General features: G+C 39.8%; 1 protein-coding gene across 2 annotated transcripts in view; it reads right to left on the bottom strand.

Moving 5' to 3' along the window:
* The window catches only part of LOC125461202 (regulator of G-protein signaling 20), a 103,465-nt gene that overhangs the window by 37,871 nt on the left and 43,317 nt on the right, over positions 1 to 22,277 (bottom strand). Inside the window, exon 2 of one of the 2 annotated variants that reach the window (XM_048549701.2) lies at positions 20,523 to 20,656. The exons of the other annotated variant lie outside the window; for it this stretch is intronic. Within the exon in view, the coding sequence (XP_048405658.1) occupies positions 20,523 to 20,620 (98 nt within the window). The 5' untranslated portion in view covers positions 20,621 to 20,656. The remainder of the gene's footprint in view (positions 1 to 20,522; positions 20,657 to 22,277) is intronic. 2 annotated transcript variants of the gene reach the window in all.

A 22,277-nucleotide genomic window follows, 5' to 3' on the forward strand; every position in this document is an offset into this window, starting at 1 on the left:
AGCAGAATTATTATGAGCAATATCATAGTAAACTAGTGGTGTATTTAAAATTAATTTGAGAGCTGAATTTTAAAAGGCAATGTTACATTAATAAGAGTTATTTCCTGTGCACTATCCACCTTTATCAGATGACATTATGTGCCGATGCTTCAAAACATTTCATTGATTGTAAAGTGATTTGGATTTCTTTCAGTTAGAAAAAACGTTAAATAAATGGAGGCCTGCTCATATTTCATTCATTCAAAACCTTCAACTGCATTTGGTAATTCCCACTTTCATATGAATCTAAATATTTTCTTAATTGTGTAGTGATATGAATGAAGTTTACAACTAAATTTACTGGTAGTCACAAATTGTATTCCAAACATATTTTCATTCAAATATTTCACAGTTTATGTTACAGATTGAAATATTTCAAGCAATTTGTTTGCAAATAGAACAGAAATGGTGACAATCACAGTGACACTGATCATGTGACACCACTTCCCTACTTATGAGTCATACAGCCAGTAATCAGTGTTGCAAGGTTGACATCATCATGCTATTATCATTCACGGAAAGCTCACAACAAATTTGACTTTTGATAATAAATACTTGCTTGTGTCAATCCGTTAGAGAAATGGTTTACAACAAATGGCTGTATAATTCAATGGGCTAGGGACTATGGAACACTGAACAATGACTAAAGCTGCTATTACAGCTGTTATATTTGACATAGGTTGTGGTATCCAAAAAGAATTTACAACAGTATTTAAGAAGATAAGCAACAAATTATTTTTTCTGCTTGTTGAAAACTCAGCAACAAGGTGACGTAACCTTGGGATCAATGCCAGAAGATAAAGGGGTAAGTTCAATAATTTTATTTCATACAGTTATCGAAATATGAAATACATTATCAAAAGTGGTCACTGAAGTGAGTCAAACAGTACATCTAAGGAAGAATTATAAAAGCAGCTTATGAGCAATATTAACAATACACCATATCCTCATTATTCACCAGAGATAGGAATACAGACTTTCTGCAGGTAACAAAAAGACATGGATCCCACACCTATGTTACTCTCCAATCTGTGATGAGGAATGCACAATCAAATCAGTCAAGTCAATGAGACAAAAAACGATGGGGTCTGGGCTAACCTCAGGAATACATAGATCTGCGGGTAGCAAATCAATGGATAATGAGGAGGGAATGAATATTAAAATGAGATAAATGGAATTAGAATTAATCACTCTGATGTGAAGACAGTATTGATACAGGTATGTGGTAGAAATTGGGTTCTTTCTGTGCTGAAATACTTATCATTTCAAACACTGGATTCAGGAATAACTACAATTCCTTCATTGTAGGAAGACCTAATCAATCTTTGAGGAATGGATTCCCTCCCATTATAATTTAAACAGCACCCCTTAGCCTGATCACTACAGTATGAAAACAATCAGAATAAATTAATCTCCTTCTTGCCTCATTTAATGACAATAAAGGGAAAAGGTAAAGTCACCATAGTCCAACTGGACTACAGGACTGCTCTCTCATTAGACAGAAATGACTCGTTTGATGCGAGAGTCACTATGCCTCAGGCAAGTGGGGAGAGGTTGCTAAGGTGAAACCTTCATTATAGCAGCCGATGCAGGAATTGAACCCAATGCAGTTGGCATCACTTTACATTGCAGACCAGCTGTCCAGCCAGCTGAGCTAGTCAACCCCCATTTTAATTAGCATAATTAATATTTTCAAAGCAGCTTTGCTTGTCCATTAACCATTGTTGAAACTTACACCGAAAACTAAGTAAATTTAGTTTACATTTGAAAATCAGTTTGAGATATTTGGTCATGTTGTTTTTGGAAAGTGTTGGCCTTCAGAAATACTGAAAAAGTAATTTATTTCTGGTTTCCCAGTGAGTTAGAACATAGAACATAGAACAGTACAGCACAGAACAGGCCCTTCAGCCCACAATGTTGTGCCGACCATTGATCCTCATGTATGCACCCTCAAATTTCTGTGACCATATGCATGTCCAGCAGTCTCTTAAATGACCCCAATGACCTTGCTTCCACAACTGCTGCTGGCAACGCATTCCATGCTCTCACAACTCTCTGCGTAAAGAACCTGCCTCTGACATCCCCTCTATACTTTCCACCAACCAGCTTAAAACTATGACCCCTCGTGCTAGCCATTTCTGCCCTGGGAAATAGTCTCTGGCTATCAACTCTATCCATGCCTCTCATTATCTTGTATACCTCAATTAGGTCACCTCTCCTCCTCCTTTTCTCCAATGAAAAGAGACCGAGCTCAGTCAACCTCTCTTCATAAGATAAGCCCTCCAGTCCAGGCAGCATCCTGGTAAACCTCCTCCGAACCCTCTCCAAAGCATCCACATCTTTCCTATAATAGGGCGCCCAGAACTGGACGCAGTATTCCAAGTGCGGTCTAACCAAAGTTTTATAGAGCTGCAACAAGATCTCATGACTCTTAAACTCAATCCCCCTGTTAATGAAAGCCAAAACACCATATGCTTTCTTAACAACCCTGTCCACTTGGGTGGCCATTTTAAGGGATCTATGTATCTGCACACCAAGATCCCTCTGTTCCTCCACGCTGCCAAGAATCCTATCCTTAATCCTGTACTCAGCTTTCAAATTCGACCTTCCAAAATGCATCACCTCGCATTTATCCAGGTTGAACTCCATCTGCCACCTCTCAGCCCATCTCTGCATCCTGTCAATGTCCCGCTGCAGCCTACAACAGCCCTCTACACTGTCAACGACACCTCCGACCTTTGTGTCGTCTGCAAACTTGCTGACCCATCCTTCAATTCCCTCGTCCAAGTCATTAATAAAAATTACAAACAGTAGAGGCCCAAGGACAGAGCCCTGTGGAACCCCACTCACCACTGACTTCCAGGCAGAATATTTTCCTTCTACTACCACTCGCTGTCTTCTGTTGGCCAGCCAATTCTGTATCCAAGCAGCTAAGTTCCCCTGTATCCCATTCCTCCTGACCTTCTGAATGAGCCTTCCATGGGGAACCTTATCAAATGCCTTACTGAAGTCCATATACACCACATCCACAGCTCGACCCTGGATTATTAAAATTGTTGCAAACTACTTACTACCTTTTATAGTCAGCAACAGTGCCAGTCAGACACATACCGCATTGTCACAAAAATGTTCAAATTAGAAACAGATGATTCAAAGGCATCCCTATGCAAAGGATTGAGATAAAAAGTAAATGTAAGGTTTTCACTACCAACATCTGTGACACAGTGGGACCTTTGGGAGTTTGGGATTTTACTGGCCTTTTCATGGTAACAGAGGGGAAGGTCAGTAAAAAGAAGAGCCACATTGGTTTTCTGACATAGTCCCATCTTTTGGGAAGGTCATCTTATAATATGGGCATAAGGCAAGCTAGGATGCAGACTAGCTGCTTCCTACCCTGAAGCAAGCAGTCAATTTGCATAATTAAGGCCCCTTTAGCATGGGTGTCCCCCATCCCTGAAGCCCCACAGGTTGTTTGCAATCCTCTTGTGGCAGCTATGGGCGTAATCTAGGTTACAAATTCCATGATCAACCATTGGCAGGGGGTACTGGCTTTGGGCTAGAATTGCAGTTTCCAAAGTCCTAATTTTCTTCTTTGTCCTGTCATAGAATAAAATGTGTTGCTGGCGCAGCCAGCACTTAGTCCCATCCTTAGTACCTTTGAAGTCAGTGATTTTCTAGGCTATTTCAAAGGGCAGTTAACTGTCTACCACATTACTGGTGGGTCTGGAGTCACGTGTAGGCCAGATTACGGAAGGATGGCAGATTTGTTTCCCTAAACCAGTTGGATTTTTACAACAATTGATTAAAGTTTTATAGCCACCATCGCTGAGATTACCTTCCAGTTCCAGATTTAACGGTTGAATTCAAATTTCACTAGCTGCCACAGTGAGATTTGAGCCCAGGTCTCCAGAACATTAGCCAGTCATCAGGAACATTAACAAAACACCACCGTTTCCCAAGCTGGAATTGCCTCACTACTTATGATCTCTCCCCTACATTTTCAGATGCCTTACTGGAATCTACAGCCATGAACCCAGGAGAAGGCTCTCATCGCCAACTGGAAATCTTGATAAACAGTTCTGCATCATGAAAACTGTATGGTGCATGACAAGGGAAGCGGGTCACTTCCTGAATATCTGGCATTCAAGTGAAACAGAAAAGTAATTGTCATCATATGCTTGCTGGAGGTTAAGAGTATAAACCCACTCCGAATCATGAAATTAAGGATTGTCTCATTGGTCTTTGAATAGAACATTGCTTTGTAAATTGCTCCTTGTGCTTTTTCAAACTGTGGCAGTCCCATTGAACGGAATGGCTTTTGTCTTGTTTGTCTGACCACATTGTAGAAGATATGAATTGTACACCCCTCATGGTAGAAGGTCTATAATACATTTGATGTATTGGTGTGTAGTAGTTTGATTAATGTGACAAAAGTCCTAAAAATGATTTCAAGGATTCAAAGGCAAAACAATTCAAAACAGTAGTGATCCTTACTAGAACAAATAATGCTATTGTTTTGTTCAAATTAACACCAACATTCTCTGCAAATATTCACCTCAATAGTGCTTTACTGCAACTCTTATTACTAATTACCTGTGAGGGATAATTATTCAGGAGCAGGTGTGAGGCAGATATTGGATAAAATGGATCATAAAGTTTAGTAAGAACACATTCAACATTATCACTGGGTACAGCAGCTCTTAATACGTGCCTTAAAAGAAAGTGGTGATTAGAGTATAATTCTGGTGACTTCTTTAGCAGCAATTTACTTCTTTAACATTTATATAACATTACAAATTACTCCAAAATATATGGAACGTGGAGAGATAAACCCATATTCACTTCATTTGAAAAGCAAATTGATATTATTGTTTTGCACGGCTGACAACAAATCAATATATCATTTTGGATCAGCAGTATTGAGAAGTGCACTATTCTCTTTCTTGTTTGTTGAAAAAAAAGAACAAGCTGAAACGTGGAAGCAAAACTACATTGTACTTTCTGAATTTTGTCTGGGTAATTTTCTCTTCTTTTAGGTTTAAATTTATAGTCTATGTTCAACTATATAATCAAAATAACACTGTTTTGAAGAAGGAAAATGAAGAATTGAAAATCTTTAGCCCTTTGATTTTTGTTAATAATTCTAAACCTAATGAATTGCCAGGAAAAGGCAAAATTTAGAGAAATTAAAATATTTTAATAACAGTAAATATAGAAACATTTGGGAGTGGGATTAAACCATTTGACCTCTCAACCATTCCTTTGAGGGTTTATGGGATTGATTCTTTTTTGAGAGGGTTGTCCTTTGAGGAGAATGGGCCATTTTGGGGCTTAAAATAAGTGGTGATTTAATTGAAATAATTAAAATTCTTTGCAGGCTTTACAGGTTAGATACTGCAAGGCCACAAACCTGGCTGGGCAGTCTAGAAATAGGAAGGGATCATAAGTCCTAGAATAAACGGTTGGTCTTTAAAGGTTTAGCTAAGGACAGATTTCTTCACACAAAGTTGTGAATTTTGGGAATTCTGCAGCCTGGAGTGCTGCAGACACGGAACAAGTGAGTGTATGTACAGTATAAGATTTAAATGATTAGATTTATGAGTATGGGATTGAAAGATAGATAAGGAAAATGAGATTTATATAGAAGTTTAGTCATTATCTTATTGAAAAGTAAAGCTGTAATAGGATCTGTAGAGTTTTTTTCTGTCTATCACGCATGAGGGGAAAAAACATGCATTTATACCACATGTTTCACAACTTTAGGATGTCCCACAAAGCATTTTACACTATAAAAATATTTCATTGATTGTAATTACTGTTATTAAGAGCAAAATGTAGCAGTCAATTTAAACCAACGAACTGCCACTAATAGAAGTGTGATAGTAACAAAAATCTGTCTTTGTGATGTTGATTTAGAAGATTGGATAGGATGTCACATCTATTCTGTCTGAGGAAGGATTTCTAATTAAAAGAACCATGACATGAGACAGAAAACTCTCAAGAGAACTTTGATTTTTGAGGCTATATTAACGTCAGGAATGTGGAGCATTCCTCACACAGCTGCTTCCTGGGTCTTTCACTCACTTTTGCTTGAAGGCCTTACAAATAATGGGATCAGAGGCAAGGTGCAGTGAGGTGAGCTCACACATAGACAACTCCTTCAAACAAGTAAACATGAATAGAAGTGATTATGGGAACTACAGATGCTGGAGAATCCAAGATAACAAAGTGTGGAGCTGGATGAACACAGCAGGCCAAGCAGCATCTCAGGAGCACAAAAGCTGACATTTCAGGCCTAGACCCTTCATCAGAGAGGGGTTTTGGGAGAGGGAACTGGAATAAATAGGGAGAGATCGGGAGGCCGACCAAAGATGGAGAGAAAACAAGATAGAGAGAAAACAAGATAGATAGAGAGGACAATATAGGTGAGGAGGTAGGGAGGGGATAGGTCAGTCCAGGGAAGATGGACAGATCAAGGAGGTGGGATGAGGTGGTAGGTAGGAAATGGAGGCGAAGCTTGAGGTGGGAGGAAGGGATGGGTGAGAGGAAGAACAAGTTAGGGAAGCAGAGACAGGCTGGGCTGGTTTTGGGATACAGTGGGGGGGAAGGGGACTAGCTGGGCTGGTTTTGTGGTGCAACTAAGGAAGTCTACAGCAGCAGTGTAATCCCTTCAACCTGGAGACAGTGCACCAAGAGGATCTAGCTTCTAGGATGGCATGACAGGTGAGTGGCCTTACACAGTGACTTGCCCGACACTGCTGTAACACGTACACCTCCAGTCAATACATCCTGCAGTTGTACTCATTCCTCTCAATGTAGGCACCTTACCTCTCCATCTGAAAAACCAGTCATCATTCTCATCCTCATATCATTAACCTCTCATGCCTATGTCTCACAGTCACTCTTCACTAATGGTGTCTTTCCTTCCTGTTCACGGAAGTCATTGTGACTACTCTCTGCACACTCTTCCTCTTAAAGCAACACATGTGTAACTATTCCTTCACTGTGGAGTTTGGCAGCTCAGAATCGTGCATTATGATCAGTCACCTCCTGAATCACAGCTACTTAAATAAACAATCCTAAACGCCACATTCATTGGTCAATTGCTAGCCACCTTTTTATTAAATCTTGGGCATTGAAGGGATCATCAGTGGGTTAGCAGGACGAAAATGTAGATTTTGGGGAAGCATTCAGTTCTTGCAATAAGAGCAAATGAAGCAAGTCATAATGAGGGTGTTCTCCACATAGATCTCTCACCACTTGAGCTAGGGTCTCTTTACCAATGGTGACAACTCCAGCTACTCTTAAAAGTTGAAATTGTGAAAGGCACAGACTGGAGAGCCCTTTCAGATGTATCCATGCAATGAACTCTGCCTTTGAGATCTTTTGATAACCAGTCTTGCAGAAGTATGTACCTTGTTCTAGCACTCCTCTACTGTGGGTCTGGTGATTCTGACTGGGCATTATCTATGGAAATCGAAGATAGTTTCTGTGTAGTAAAGCTATCTATTGATATGACCATCTATTGATATGATTTGTTCTCTGAAGAGATCAGGGGAGGCAACAGTTTGAAGAATGATGACATCTGCAAGTTGGGCAATGACATCTAGGATCGTCCGTGTATTGTTATACACAATTAATGCAGTAAGGGAATGGAAAGTCTTCCCATTGAGGGAGTTTAATAATTTTCTGCGGGATTTTGTAAGAATGCCATTAACTGCAACCTTGAGGAAGCCAACAATCCCTTAAAGGTGAATGATCCTATCTCACTAATGCCTTTGTGTTGCAGAAGTGGCATCCCTTCTGTAAATGATACCAGTGAACTGGAGAATGTTTATCTATACTGCAGCAACCTGATACATATTGCAGTGATTGTTGATGGCACCTCAGCCATACTTTGCTTTTGAATGAGGTATTGTGTGCATAGAAAACATAGTGACTGGCCCTAATGCTGTTCAGTGTGGGTGTTTTAGTGAGGAAGACTTACAAGATGTTGCCTAATATGAAAACAAATTGTGAAAAGGCAGGAAAAGCTTTGAAAAATTATTATGGGTTACAGCAAACTCCACACTCTGTCAGATGAGACAGAAAAAGGGGAGACCTTGACCAACTTACGACTCATTAGAGACAGGGGTCAGATGGATGCAACAACATTGCAATGGATCTGAATAACCAGGTAATGGATCAGGTAGAATAACATTGCAAGTCAAATAAATGAAAGAGGAGGTAACTAAACATTGGTGACAATGAAAATAGCAGCTGCATTGGGAGCAGTGGGCAAACAATTTCATATCACGACGCCTGGTCCCAGTGATGCCACTGACACAGCAAAAGCACAGGTTAACCGAGCGGCACACTGGAATCAGTTACATCTAAATATAAACTGCTGAAGTCTTAGAGAGAGGGTTTCAGATGTGGAAACTTGGCACACCTTGAAAAGGATACCTATTGCCTTGCAAAGGGAAAGATATGAAGGAAGTGTGGAGGAAAACATCATTTGCCAAGAGGTGTTGGACCAATGTTGAACAGAGAGGGAAACCCGGCAAGCCATGTCAAGGAACAAGGGATGCTACAGGCACGATAGTGAAATAAAAGAGAATGAAGAAATAGCAGTCATAGATACATGTTTTCCATTAACTAGAGTAGCCATGAGAGAGTGTCATTAATTGTTGGTGATATGGAGTCACAGTGTCTGTAGATTTGGACAATGACAGTAATGGCATCAACACAGCACAGCTCGAAGAACTGGAGACAAAGTGAATCAAGGGCAGATTTCAAAAATGTGTCAAAATCTCTGTCCTTACATATCACAAAGTCCATTTCAAACTATTCAGGCTTGAAAAGAGTCTTCAGTGGCTTTAAAGCATAGATATCAATTTAAAAATTACATATAATAAGAGATGGGTCTGCATGTTAGATTTGGAAGTAGGTGAGCACTTTGGTGATAGCGATCACAATTCTGTTATGTTTACTTTAGTGATGGAAAGGGATAGGTGTATACCACTGGGCAAGAGTTATAGCTGGAGGAAAGGCAATTACGATGAGATTAGGCAAGATTTCAGGAGCATAGGATGGGGAAGGAAACTGCAGGGGATGGGCACATTAGAAATGCGTAGCGTATTCAAGGAAAAGCTCCTGTGTGTCCTAGATAAGTATGTACGTGTCAGGCAAGGAGGAAGTTATAGATTGCGGGAGCCATGGTTTACGAAGGAGGTGGAATCTCTGGTCAAGAGGAAGAAGAGGGCGTATGTTAGGATGAGATGTGAAGACTCAGTTAGGGCGCTTGAGGGCTACAAGGTAGCCAGGAAAGACCTAAAGAGAGAGCTCAGAAGAGCCAGGAGGACACATGAGAAGTTGTTGGCGGATAGGATCAGGGTAAACCCTAAGGCTTTCTATAGGTATTTAAGGAATAAAAGAATGACAAAAGTAAGATTAGGCCCAATCAAGAATAGTAGTGGTAAGTTGTGTGTGGAGTCAGATGACAAAGGGGAAGCGCTAAATGAATATTTTTCAACAGTATTCACTCTAGAAAACGACAATGTTTTCGAGGAGAATACTGAGATACAGGCTACTAGACTAGGTGGGATTGAGGTTCACAAGGAAGAGGTATTAGAAATCCTACAGAGGGTGAAGATAGATAAGTCCCCTGGGCCGGATGGGATTTATCCTCGGATCCTCTGGGAAGCCATGGAGGAGATTGCCGAGCCTTTGGCATTGATCTTTAACTCGTCATTGTCTACAGGAATAGTGCCAGATGGCTGGAGGATAGCAAATGTGGTTCCCCTGTTCAAGAAGGGGAGTAGCGACAACCCTGGTAATTATAGACCAGTGAGCCTTAACTCAGTTGTTGGTAAAGTGTTGGAAAAGGTTATAAGGGATAGGATTTATAATCATCTAGAAAAGAATAAATTGATTAGGGATAGTCAGCACGGTTTTGTGAAGGGAAGGTCATGCCTCACAAACCTTATTGAGTTCTTTGAGAAGGTGACCAAACAGGTAGATGAGAGTAAACCGGTTGATGTGGTGTATATGGATTTCAGCAAGGCGTTCGATACGGTTCCCCACAATAGGCTATTGTACAAAATGCGGAGGAATGAATTGTGGGAGATATAGCAGTTTGGATCGGAAATTGGCTTGCTGAAAGAAGGCAGAGGGTGGTAGTTGATGGGAAATGTTCATCCTGGAGACCAGTTACTAGTGGTGTACCGCAAGGGTCGGTGTTGGGTCCACTGCTGTTTGTCATTTTTATAAATGACCTGGATGAGGGCGTAGAAGGATGGGTTGGTAAATTTGCAGACGACACTAAGGTCGGTGGAGTTGTGGATAGTGACGAAGGATGTTGTAGGTTGCAGAGAGACATAGATAAGCTGCAGAGCTGGGCTGAGAGGTGGCAAATGGAGTTTAATGCAGACAAGTGTGAGGTGATGCACTTTGGTAGGAGTAACCGGAAGGCAAAGTACTGGGCTAATGGTAAGATTCTTGGTAGTGTAGATGAGCAGAGAGATCTCGGTGTCCATGTACACAGATCTTTGAAAGTTGCCACCCAGGTTGACAGGGCTGTTAAGAAGGGATACAGTGTTTTAGCTTTTATTAATAGAGGGATCGAGTTCCGGAACCAAGAGGTTATGGTGAAGCTGTACAAAACTCTGGTGCGGCCGCACTTGGAGTATTGTGTACAGTTCTGGTCACTGCATTATAAGAAGGATGTGGAAGCTTTGGAAAGGGTGCAGAGGAGATTTACTAGGATGTTGCCTGGTCTGGAGGGAAGGTCTTGCGAGGAAAGGCTGAGGGACTTGAGGCTGTTTTCATTAGAGAGAAGAAGATTGAGAGGTGACTTAATTGAAACATATAAAATAATCAGAGGGTTAGATAGGGTGGATAGGAAGAGCCTTTTTCCTAGGATGGTGACGGCGAGCACGAGGGGGCATAGCTTTAAATTGAGGGGTGAAAGATATAGGACAGATGTCAGAGGTAGTTTCTTTACTCAGAGAGTAGTAAGGGAATGGAACGCTTTGCCTGCAACGGTAGTAGATTCGCCAACTTTAGGTACATTTAAGTCGTCGTTGGATAAGCATATGGACGTACATGGAATAGTGTAGGTTAGATGGGCTTGAGATCGGTATGACAGGTCGGCACAACATCGAGGGCCGAAGGGCCTGTACTGTGCTGTAATGTTCTATGTTCTATGTTCTATGTTCTATTTTTAAGGAAAGTCCCTCTTGACCAGGTGTCTTTCTTCATTGATCAGGCATGCCGGTTAATATTAGACAGTGCAGGGAGACATATATATTGGTCCAGGGGAATAGCACTGACGCCAACTTCTCAGTTCCCTCTTGGCAGGCAGATTTGAAATCAGCTATTTAAAAGAGCATTCTGTATACATGCAGCTGATTACAAACATTAACAACGACAATCTTCAACCAGCAGCTTATATTTGTTTCAATCACTAGTAGAAGAAAGCATACTAACACAAGATAATGTGCAGGATTACAGTGACAGGGAATGACACCTGCAATGACTGTATACTGAAGACTTTATTTTTAAGCCTTTGCACTGTTGGCTGGAATAGCCTTTCAACCTTATTTACATATGTCAGTGAGGGGGTAATTAGTACAGTGGCTCCTCCCTGTTTGCTGGTTTTTCAATCCTACTCCATCCTGGGTGAAGTTGGATTGAGATTGGTAAATTGCAGCTGCTATCAGAATAAGTAGATCAAGGCAGAAGAGCACCAAGAAGTAAAAGGTTTTGAGTATCAATTTCTGCTGCTGTGAAATATTTTAAAACCTTTTTTTTTGGTTATTCTGATACCATCTAGGGCTTGCAAAGGAATTACAATGTTCTTTAAATAAGAGGAAAGGTTCCCAATGTGATTTGGTGCAGTCAGGTAATGTACCACATGCTAAGAAAATGAGTAACGTCGTGAATGAAATTTTTAAAATCATGTTGCTTAGATGCTAAAACACACCTCCTACCAACTGGTAGAATTAAATGTATTTCAGCAAGAGGTGGGGGCACTACCACTGGGCCACAAGACCCTTTAATAAAAAATACTCCCCTAAGGGGTTGTCAGACTTGAAAGAGAGTTTACTTTGCACTTAGTGGGGAGAATTTGATGAGGTCTGAAAACAGGCTTGATGGGGATTGCAATGTATGACTAATTTGTGCATATTTTTTCTGATGTAGGCAACGTGAAAACTTTGTGCTGCCGGCTCATGATCAGAAGGGTGGTGTGAAACTTAGTTAGTTCTAAATGTTACTGATGAATGATTCTATATCATTGCAATGGGTCCAATTTATGCAGGGCTTAAGGACTTGTCACATAGTTGTAGTATCCCTATCTCTGGGACAGAAAGTCCAGGTTCAACTCCCACCTGCCCTTGAGGTATGTCATAACATGGATGAACAGTTTGATTACAAAAGTCTGGAACTAATTAAAACTTGTTGTTGTACTGAAAGCCAGAGCTTACTTCTTAAAGAATCACAGAATCGTTGTGGCATGGAAGGAGGCCATTTGACTCATCATGAATGCACCAGCTCTTCAAGTAAGAATCACTGCCTAGTGCCAATCTTCTGCTTTTTCCCCATGAAGGAAGGGCACTAGTAGTGCAGTGGTAATATCCCTACCTCTAGACCAGGAAGTCTGGATTCAATTTTCACTTCAGCATGTAATGACCGCAGGTGTGTATTGCAACACATCCAAACAGTTTGAATGCACAAAAAAAACCTTTAAAAAGAAAGTGCATTCTGCCTACAGCAGGTACTAGAGGTAACTGAGAAGAGTGTCTGAATATTGTAAGTGGCATAATGGAACAGGCAACCAACCCTAAGGGTCTCTGACACAGCCCTGGTGGCCTTGGTACAGGAAGAGTGAGATAGGCTTTCAAGGTAGTTGGCAGTCTTGAAGGCAGTGAGAGCTGCAGGGATTAAGATGCATGACTAATTTGTCACTTTGTTAATTTAAGCCATTATTGTCTAACAGTCTAGCCTCAAAAACACAAAGAAAATTTGGTAACCTCCCACAAATTGTCAAAGTCAGTCAAAACATTTTTAAGAGCCATACTTGTCAAAATGGACTTCTGGCCTAATGCCGTGCTCTATTCAGCAGCCAACTCACTCCCTTTCAATTGGGATTCACACTGAGTCTCAAATCACCCTCACATACTTAACACAGCTGCAAGCCTCACAACTATACCTCTCAGCTTGCACTCATTACCAGCTATTAAACTATAACAGGTACATCACCTACATACATAGTGTCACACTCATTGGTAAGTCATACACAATGCTCACTCCATTTTGGAACCAAAATGGCACCTGTAACACTAAAATAATTTACGTCATGCTGAAAGTACACAACTTTATGATCAGAATACAATATGCATACTTTGACTAGTTGCAATGTTCTACGCACAAAGAAAAGCCTTATGCAGAGAAGTGCAATAAAATTTATGCTTATTATAAACCATATGTTATCAGGCTGTCACAAGTAAAAATTGGAGAAAATGGTTTGGTTAATGCTTCCCATGTTACAACAGTCACTACACTTTAAAAGCACTGATTTGGCTGTAAAATGCATTAGGGTGTTCTAAGCTAATAAAGGGTACCAAATAAGTGCAGTTTTTTCTTCCTTCTTTTTGACTGGAGATAACTAAAAGATCTGAAGATCTTTTGGACGGTTGTGACATTGAGACAAAAGTGGATAAGTTCAATCTGAAGAAAGGGATATTTGAAAAGTGGTTTTCCTATATGCAAAGGGTGATTAACACTTGAAATGGACTTCCTGAAATGTAGGCAGAAACAGTGGGGATGTTTAAGATGTTTCTGAAATGACAGGCTCAGATGCAGATGAACTTCCTTATCCATAGTTATCTCGTAAATGTGTGAACATCTATTAGGTGAACATTTGTGCTACAAATGAAGCTAAATTGTGTAATTAATTCTTCAAATCTAAAAAGAAATTAGATATTCATTGGAGTAAATAAAGAGAAAAAAGACCAAGAAAATTTTAAAAATAATCTGTTTGGTTTCATTTCTCTTTAAGTCGTTATAAATTTCATTTGCAATAAAAACCACACAGAAACTAAATTTCCTGTTTCATGGGTGTTTCAAAAACTTTCTTCCTTTGCAAGTAGGCATCAAGCGAAACAGAACCTAAACTCACTTCCCTAAAATGTTCCTCAAGAAGCATGCATTTTCTCCCTTGCAGTGACTTCTGTCGAGCCACTTCTGCTTCAGCATGTAGGGATTGTGCAAAAGCTTCATGTTAATGCATTTTCCACTAAATCCTACTGAAAGAATGATTGCTGCACGATTAGTTTATATTGTATTTTTAATTTATCTTAACTTATTAGCAATACAGAATATAACTAAAACAGTATAAATACATTATATTGCATGATATAATTAAATATAAATGTAATGTGGAATAGATAATACAATGAATTTAATCAGGACTAGCCTATTAATAAGTACTTTTCATTTAAACTACAGTCTTATAAAAATAATAAAACGAATGGCAAGATATAAGTTGCCATGTGCTATCAACACACACCAATAGTTCTCTAAAGATAAACGGAGTACTTCAGATGTTAGCTGTAGCTCAATGGTAGTACATTTGTCTCTCTGCCAGTAGGTCATGGTTTTAGCCCTACTCCATAGATTTCGAGCGCATAATCTAAACTGCATCTCAGTACCATACTGACAGATAGGTGCAGTGTACAGGATGCCATCTTTTGAATGAGATGATAAACTGAGTGTGTCCTCTCAAATTGCATGTAAACAATCTCATAGCAATTTTCAGAAGATGGAGACTGTCCCAATGTCATGATCAATGTATATTCCTCAACCAATGTAACTAAATTAGATTATCTGGTGTTTAACACCCATTAACACCCATAAGACTTTATTGTGTGTACATTGTCTGCCACTCCCTATGTTACAATAATGACTACATTTTAAAATTACTTTATTGGCTGTTAAGCAATTTGGAATACCCTGAGATCATTTTTTTTTCTTCTTTTACTTCCTGTTAATGCAAGCTAAACTATTTTTCGAGTCTGTTTGCATAAGGTTGGTTTTTGACTTTTTTTTCTTTCCAGAGCTGAGTTTCACTTGACTGAAGTGCTTTATCAGCAATTTAGATGTAGCGTTCACAGTGCCAATTGTGAATCTTTATTTTAAATTCATTCACACTTAAGATAATTGGATGATCCAGGATTCATCAGAGTCACTGGATGATGAATTCTCTACTTCTAGTTGTTTATTAATGGTAATGATGCTGGAAACAAGGGATTAGATTTTCAGCTGGCAAGACAGCCATTCTTCCAGGGTAGGTGGGTAACTCCCAATGTAGCAGACTCGGAGGGATTGCCCAAGAAACTGAATATTACACTGGGCAAGTCCTCTTCACTTGGAGCCTTCCAAAGTCTCAAAGTAAATCAGAGAACTCAAAGGGTTTGCATTAAATTAAGTGAAACAGTAACTTAGGAAAAAATAGATGATTAAATACAGCATGTTCCAGGCCTAATCCAAGTCTCCAGAGAAAAACTGAAACCCCAGACCTGACATTCTCTCTCCTCCCCGCTCCACCCACATTGGACCCATTTTCTCCCACTGAGCCAGAAATGCCCTAAACAATGCATCACTTGCACTGTGGCATCCTACTCACTTGACACCCTAGGCCCTGCAGATGGCAGGATATGCAGCTGGCAACCAAACCTCTACCCACCTGGCACTCTATTAACCTACTCAGCTGACATACCTGACACCCTAACCATTTTCCACCTGGCATCATACTACCTAGCAACCTATTTACCCGGCACTTACCTATCACCTGGCATCGTATTCCTACCCACTTGACAATCAACTCCCAGCACCCTAGCCCCACACAGGTGGCACTCTTCCCTGCTCGTACCCTCCATACCAGGCCCTCTCTACCCAACTATTAACCTATTATCTCAGAACCCTAAATTGGCTTATATACTTACACTTCGACAGCAGCTGTCAAAGTTGTTGTCAGGCCCTTTACCTTTCAGGATAATGCCAGCTAACCGATGTGAAAAAGGTCACGGTTTGCCTTCCTCTGAATGTTCTATGCGATGCAAGAGCTGTCAGAGTGGAAGAACAGCTTCATGTTTCTGAGGGAGTCCTGAATGGAATCTCTTCTCAAAAATGCAGAGCTCCCTTCTTTCATAAAAATAGAAGGACCACTCCTTGAACAAAGTGGAGAGCTGGATGAACACAGCAGGCCAAGCAGCATCAGAGGAGCAGGAAAGGTGAAGTTTCGGGCCTAAACCCTTCTGCAGAAAATGGTAAGGGTCTAGGCCTGGAACGTCAGCTTTCCTGCTCTTCTGATGCTGCTTGGCCTGCTGTGTTTATCCAGCTCTATACCTTGTTATCTCAGATTCTCCAGCATCTGCAGTTCCCAATATCTCTCCCCAGTCCTTGAACAGTCTGGCCCAATGGAAAATTAGATGCCAAATAAACCCGAAGTGTTTCTCAACTTGCTTAAAAGTGCAGCTTTAATCTGCAATTCTTAAACAAGCCCAGACTAAACCCCATCCCTATAATTTTCATAGAACTGCTATTCTTTTCATTAGTCTGACAAGAAAGCATCAAAAAGCTAAACGAAGAAATTGTCCCATTATGATGTATAATGTAGATATCTAGAGAGTTATTCACTTAAATATTGAGAACAACGGTTACATTTCAGAACCTGACAGGTGCCTGAGTGTTAGTCTACTTCCCTTGCAGTCTAGATGGCCCTATCCCCTTTTACCAAGTTTGTGCCACCTCGCATGGCACTTTCCTTTACAGCTAAATAGCTCACTCTAATGAGTGGCCCTGCTGCCTGAATTTGTACTTATCAATGTTTTGTGGTCTCAGGTCACCCTCCTTTATCCAGTTTACCTGTTAATGAACACTAATGCTCTTGAACAGAAAACGTCTCCTGATGTTTAGTTACTTGTTAAGTGGCTCATACTTTAATATCTTCCTCTTCCTTATACTAATTAATTTCAGATTTAAAATGCAATTAAATAACCACTTTTTGAATTGACCGTGCAGCTGCACAAATTGCCTAATATTCCAAGAATAATAACCTGAATAAGTATGGGTTGATTCTTGTCACGGTCCTTGGAATTTTGTTTAATACAATTTGGAAAGAACATATAAAGCACCACAAAATTCAGAAGAACTAAACATAAAGAAGTAATACCAATATTATTTCAGAGATAGTAGGAACTGCAGATGCTGGAGAATCTGAGATAACAAGGTGTAGAGCTGGAATGAACACAACAGGCCAAGCAGCATCACAGGAGCAGGAAGGCTGACGTTTCAGATTGTTTCGGTCTAGGCCTGAAACATCAGCTTTCCTGCTCCTCTGCTGCTTGGCCTGCTGTGTTCTTCCAGCTGTACACCTTGTTATCTCTAATACCAATGTTATATTCTCTTTCATTTGTCAAAGGAAAATATATTCTTAGAAAACTAGCTGTTTCTTTCTTTAAGTCCCCACTTCTGGAATACTTTGGTATATCTCCAAATAGTTGCTTTAGACTTTTCACTTTGAAAACGTTTATCACTTGTCGGATAACTTTATCACATTCATCTTTAGTGCAGCTTACACTTGAAGCAACATACAACTCTTTTGCATTAAACATTCTAGATAAACTAACAGTACTTAGTAACTTTACTAAGAGGAGATATTTCTGCAAATGATAACATGCAAAATAGTAAAATCATTTACTTTTTCTTTGGAATATAATATTGTCATGGACATCAGAAACCAGGTTATCCCAGTCATTAGCACTCATTCTTTTGAGTTAAAAAGTTAGTTATTCATGTCCCTCTCGAAGATAACACTTAGAGTATTACAGAATTGAAGCAGTTTGTATTTTTAAGGCATTACTTTTTGATGAGAAATGAATAAACCAATACCCTAGCTACTTTGTTAGGTTGAAGGACTCGCTTAACTTGGATGGCTGGTTTGTGATGCACCATGATGCCAATGCTGTGGGTTCTCTCAACTGATGTGACATAAACAAATTAAATAGCATTCTTCTCAATATTGCGTAATATTGGCTTTTCTGTTTGTGTAAAATACAATATTGATAATTTATCTTCTTGTCCTTGCCATGTCTTTTTAAATAATAACTGAATTTCAAAAATAAATAATTGGTAATGCAGAACTTTTGATAGGCATCTTGATAGTAAAGGTACTAAATAAATGCAAGTTCTTCCTTTCATTGCTATTTTTCCTACTTCAATATAAAGAAATACAATCTGTGGGTGGGAGTAGCTTTACAACATCTGCACAATTGTTAAATTCCAATCCTAAACTAATTTTTATTTTCAGACCAAGACCAAAAGACTTTGTTCCCTCGCTTGTCTAAGCACAGTTACATAGATCATATTTAGGTACATAAATACCAAAATGTAATTACTTCATGAAAGATTAGGGAAAAAGTGATGAAAGAAAGCAGAACATGCTGAAGAGCTTTTCTCATTCCTTCATTTTGTATTCATATGGCTGCAATTCAGCTGCTTACACCTCATCAGAATGCATTTGTTGATGCTTTACACAGTACTATGAAATCTTTTGTCATTTAATCACTATTGCTCTCCATCCTTTCCTCTTTCTTTCCGCTCTCCCCTTCCATTTCCTCAAAGCAAACCATACTGTCCATGATTCTGACAAAGAGTCATTGACCTGAAACTCTGGGCCAAATCTAATAGGGTTGCCAAAGTGTGTATGATAGCAGAAGGGTCAGAAAAAGTGGACAAAGATTTCCACATTCAATTCCCCAACAGTGGGAAATTGTCCCTAATTTAGTAGTTGGTGCAAATCCATTAGACTCATTAATGAGTCACTTACCACTATTATCCCTGAATCCAATGGGATTTAATGATAGGTGAGAAACTGTATTGGATTTGCACAGGTCTCGTATGTTTGTTGGAAGTTACCCAGAAGGACATAGCATAAGAAAGGGAGATGCTGCTGAAAGCCATCCACCTGGCCTTACATCCAACCCCATTTCCCCTTCCTTACCAGTGATTTCCAGCCCATAATCCCGATTTTGCTCCATTCATCTGTCTCTAGAAATCCATCAATGATTCTGGGTAAAGATCTCAGAGCATTACCAGTAGCAGATACTGCTCCCAGTGACTTTGCTGGCAACACAGTGCTAATAGCTTCTGACTGACTGATTAATCTTGGAGGTGGAAATTCCACCTACTCAGGCCTTAACATTATGGAGGCCCAATGGCTGGTGAAGTGCCTAATTGCCCATGAGATTCCTGGACATAAGTGTTTTGGGCTCATATTGATTCTCCAACTTGTGAGGGGGGAGCCACAATGCGGAAACTAAATTCCGTACATTAACACAATTTCTCTCACAGAAGCTAACCGATCTGCTGAGTTAAATTTTAAACTTAAGTGCTATACAGTTCTGGCATACAAACAATGGGTTGATTGGTTTCCTTCTGTGAAGTATCTTTCTAATTCTTTTATTCTTTACTCATTCACGGTATGAGGACATCACTGACCAGGCAGCATTTATTGCCCACCCCTAATTGTCCAAAAGGCAATTAAGAGTCAAGCGCATTGCTGTGGGTGTGGAGTCACATGTAAGCCAAACCAGGTAAGGATGGTAGCTTCCTTCCCTAAAGGGCATTAGTGAACCAGATGGGGTTTTTCCCAACAATCAGCAATGGATTCTCAGTCATCATTAGACTCTGTAATTCTAGATATTTACTGAATTCAAATTCCACCATCTGTGGGATTCAAACCCAGGTCCTTAGAATGTTATCTGGGTCTCTGGATTAATAGTCCAGTGATAATACCACTAGGGGCATCACCTCCCCTCAGATCTCCTGATTCCCCCTCACCTACCTATGGGGGTACAGACATATTATCTGGCCTGTTATTAAAGAGTTTATCTGAGTGAAGTGCTTTAGTTCAATAGACAATGTCCAAAAAGACCTTTAGTGCAAAATTGTTTAAAGTGATTAATAACTAAAACTGAAACAGGTCTTGCACTGGCAGCATCCCCACCACTGGGGCAGAGGCTTTGGGTCCAGTGCAACTTCAAGACTTGATGATCACAGAGGAACTGTTTATTACATGGTTTAATGAGCTAATAATCATTCTGGGAATCCTTCCATCACCCTCCACTCTGCACCCCTACAAAATGTGAAAATATGTTCGCCTACCAAAAAAGTTAAGACAACTTCATTTGAAAATTGTTTGCCTTCAAAACAGGGACTCTACTTCATAAGTAATTATTTGGCTAATAAGTGTTTTTGGATATTCTGAAGAGTTAAAAGCTGCTATATTAGTAAAACTTTATCCTTTCGAATTGTAAAAGCAGACCGAGTATAACTGAAGTTCATCGTTGTTTACAATCCTTATATATTTTCTCAGATGCTGGAACTTATTTCATAAATATTACTAATGATATATAGGCCAGAGACATTGAAGGACATACCAGGAGCAGCTGCAGCAACAGCACCAACAGAAACAGCATGTATTTGATCTATGGTTGCGTGCAGATTGCATTGTGGTGGTGTTCTCATTCTGCGACATCTGCTGCTTCTTCTTGCTCTTTTCAGATCTTGTCCACTAAAATAAGAAACATATAGTTTGGAAACTCTGTACTACATGTATGTATGCTACAAATTCCCTTTTTAATAGAACAGGGTAAGACAAAATTTCTATTAACAAAAGTTAATTTCCAATCATTGCACTTTTTTTTGCAACAATAAGCTTTACAAAGAACTTTTGAGACAACTTCCTATTTCCTGTGGTGAAGTAAGCATTTTCCTGTGGTATCAAATGGTATTTTCATCCTTACTGCAATACAATCAGAATACACATTCTAGTGTATGCTGTCCGTAATAATTCAGCAATTTTGATTATACAAAGCAAAGTGCAACAAAAAGTTTCCTTTTTAATCTAACACAGTTTGGGAACCCTCCGATCTCACCACTATGCTAGCAGAATCCTGAAGTCAAGGTGCAGACATGCCTAATTGCTTTAGTAAATATTTGTAGCATTCAGGTACCTCCAAAAGAAACCAGCACTCAGCTGGTGTGAATTCCTCTAAAATACTTCAAAGGCAAAAGGGATGGAATTCTGTGGGAAATCTCAGGGACCTCCCCTTCACACAATTGATTTGAGAAGGGTTTTGACAGATCTTGCCCAACCCCAGGCCTGAAACCACTGGACCCATGGAAGGCCACTGTCTGGAACAGAAATGTAGTACTGTGCCTCTTGGCTTGCTGTGTCATGAGGTCTTTATCATGAGGCACTGTTTGGGGGCTGCCATCTTGCAGCCAGTTCAATAAAGGACACAGTATAAAAAGCATGGTACTGGATTAAACTCACAACATGGCGTCAGATATGGACCTGAGAATGAGTGTTGAAGTGGAATGTAAATGCATGGTTATAGAGAGGCACAGGAACATTCAATGATGTGAAACTTGTCACTACAAAGGAACAAAGAAGCAAGCCGAGCTGAAATACTGGTTTAGACTGAATGGTTGCGACTTTTCCTCTCCCTAGCTGGTCAAAATTAAAGGTGATATGAAGCAAAACTGGTATATTTTCCATGCACTGTTGCAAAATTACAACAGATCTACTTACAAGACAGTTTGGCTATGAGCAGCTACACTCTTATCACTGTTGAGGTATGTTTATTCAAAATGTATTCTGTTCTTGATTTCTCTAAAGAAAAAACACGAACTTCAGAATTCTTGAAAGCCTTCAAGGTATGCTTTGAACTCCAAGTAAATATAACTCATGAATAGCACATGTTCAACATTAGGGCCCAATGTAAAAATGAACCCATTGATCAAAATATGACTTCATTAATACAGTTCATAGAATCCTACAAATTTGCACAACTCAAAGACAACCTAACTAAATAAAGGATAGTATTACATATAAGAGATCCCATAATGAGGACAAGCCTACTGAGAAGGGAGAAACTTACTCTCGGGAAAGTGATTGAGGTGTGGAGAAGTTGGAAGATTGGATATCAGCAACTAGAGCATATTGATGGCAAAACAGACCAAACCTTGGATTATGCTCCTAGGCATTCCAAGCTCAAGGAGCTGAACAATAACGGACAAAGGCAAGGATAGAAGTACTGCAAAGGACATCACACAAATGAAAGGAAGCTATATATAGTCTGTGGAAATCAGTATTCTCACTGCAAGTTGCCGAATCATTTTCATAGAAT

The sequence above is a fragment of the Stegostoma tigrinum genome, chromosome 19 (assembly GCF_030684315.1).
Source record: "Stegostoma tigrinum isolate sSteTig4 chromosome 19, sSteTig4.hap1, whole genome shotgun sequence".
In the NCBI taxonomy this organism is placed as follows: Eukaryota; Metazoa; Chordata; class Chondrichthyes; order Orectolobiformes; family Stegostomatidae; genus Stegostoma; species Stegostoma tigrinum.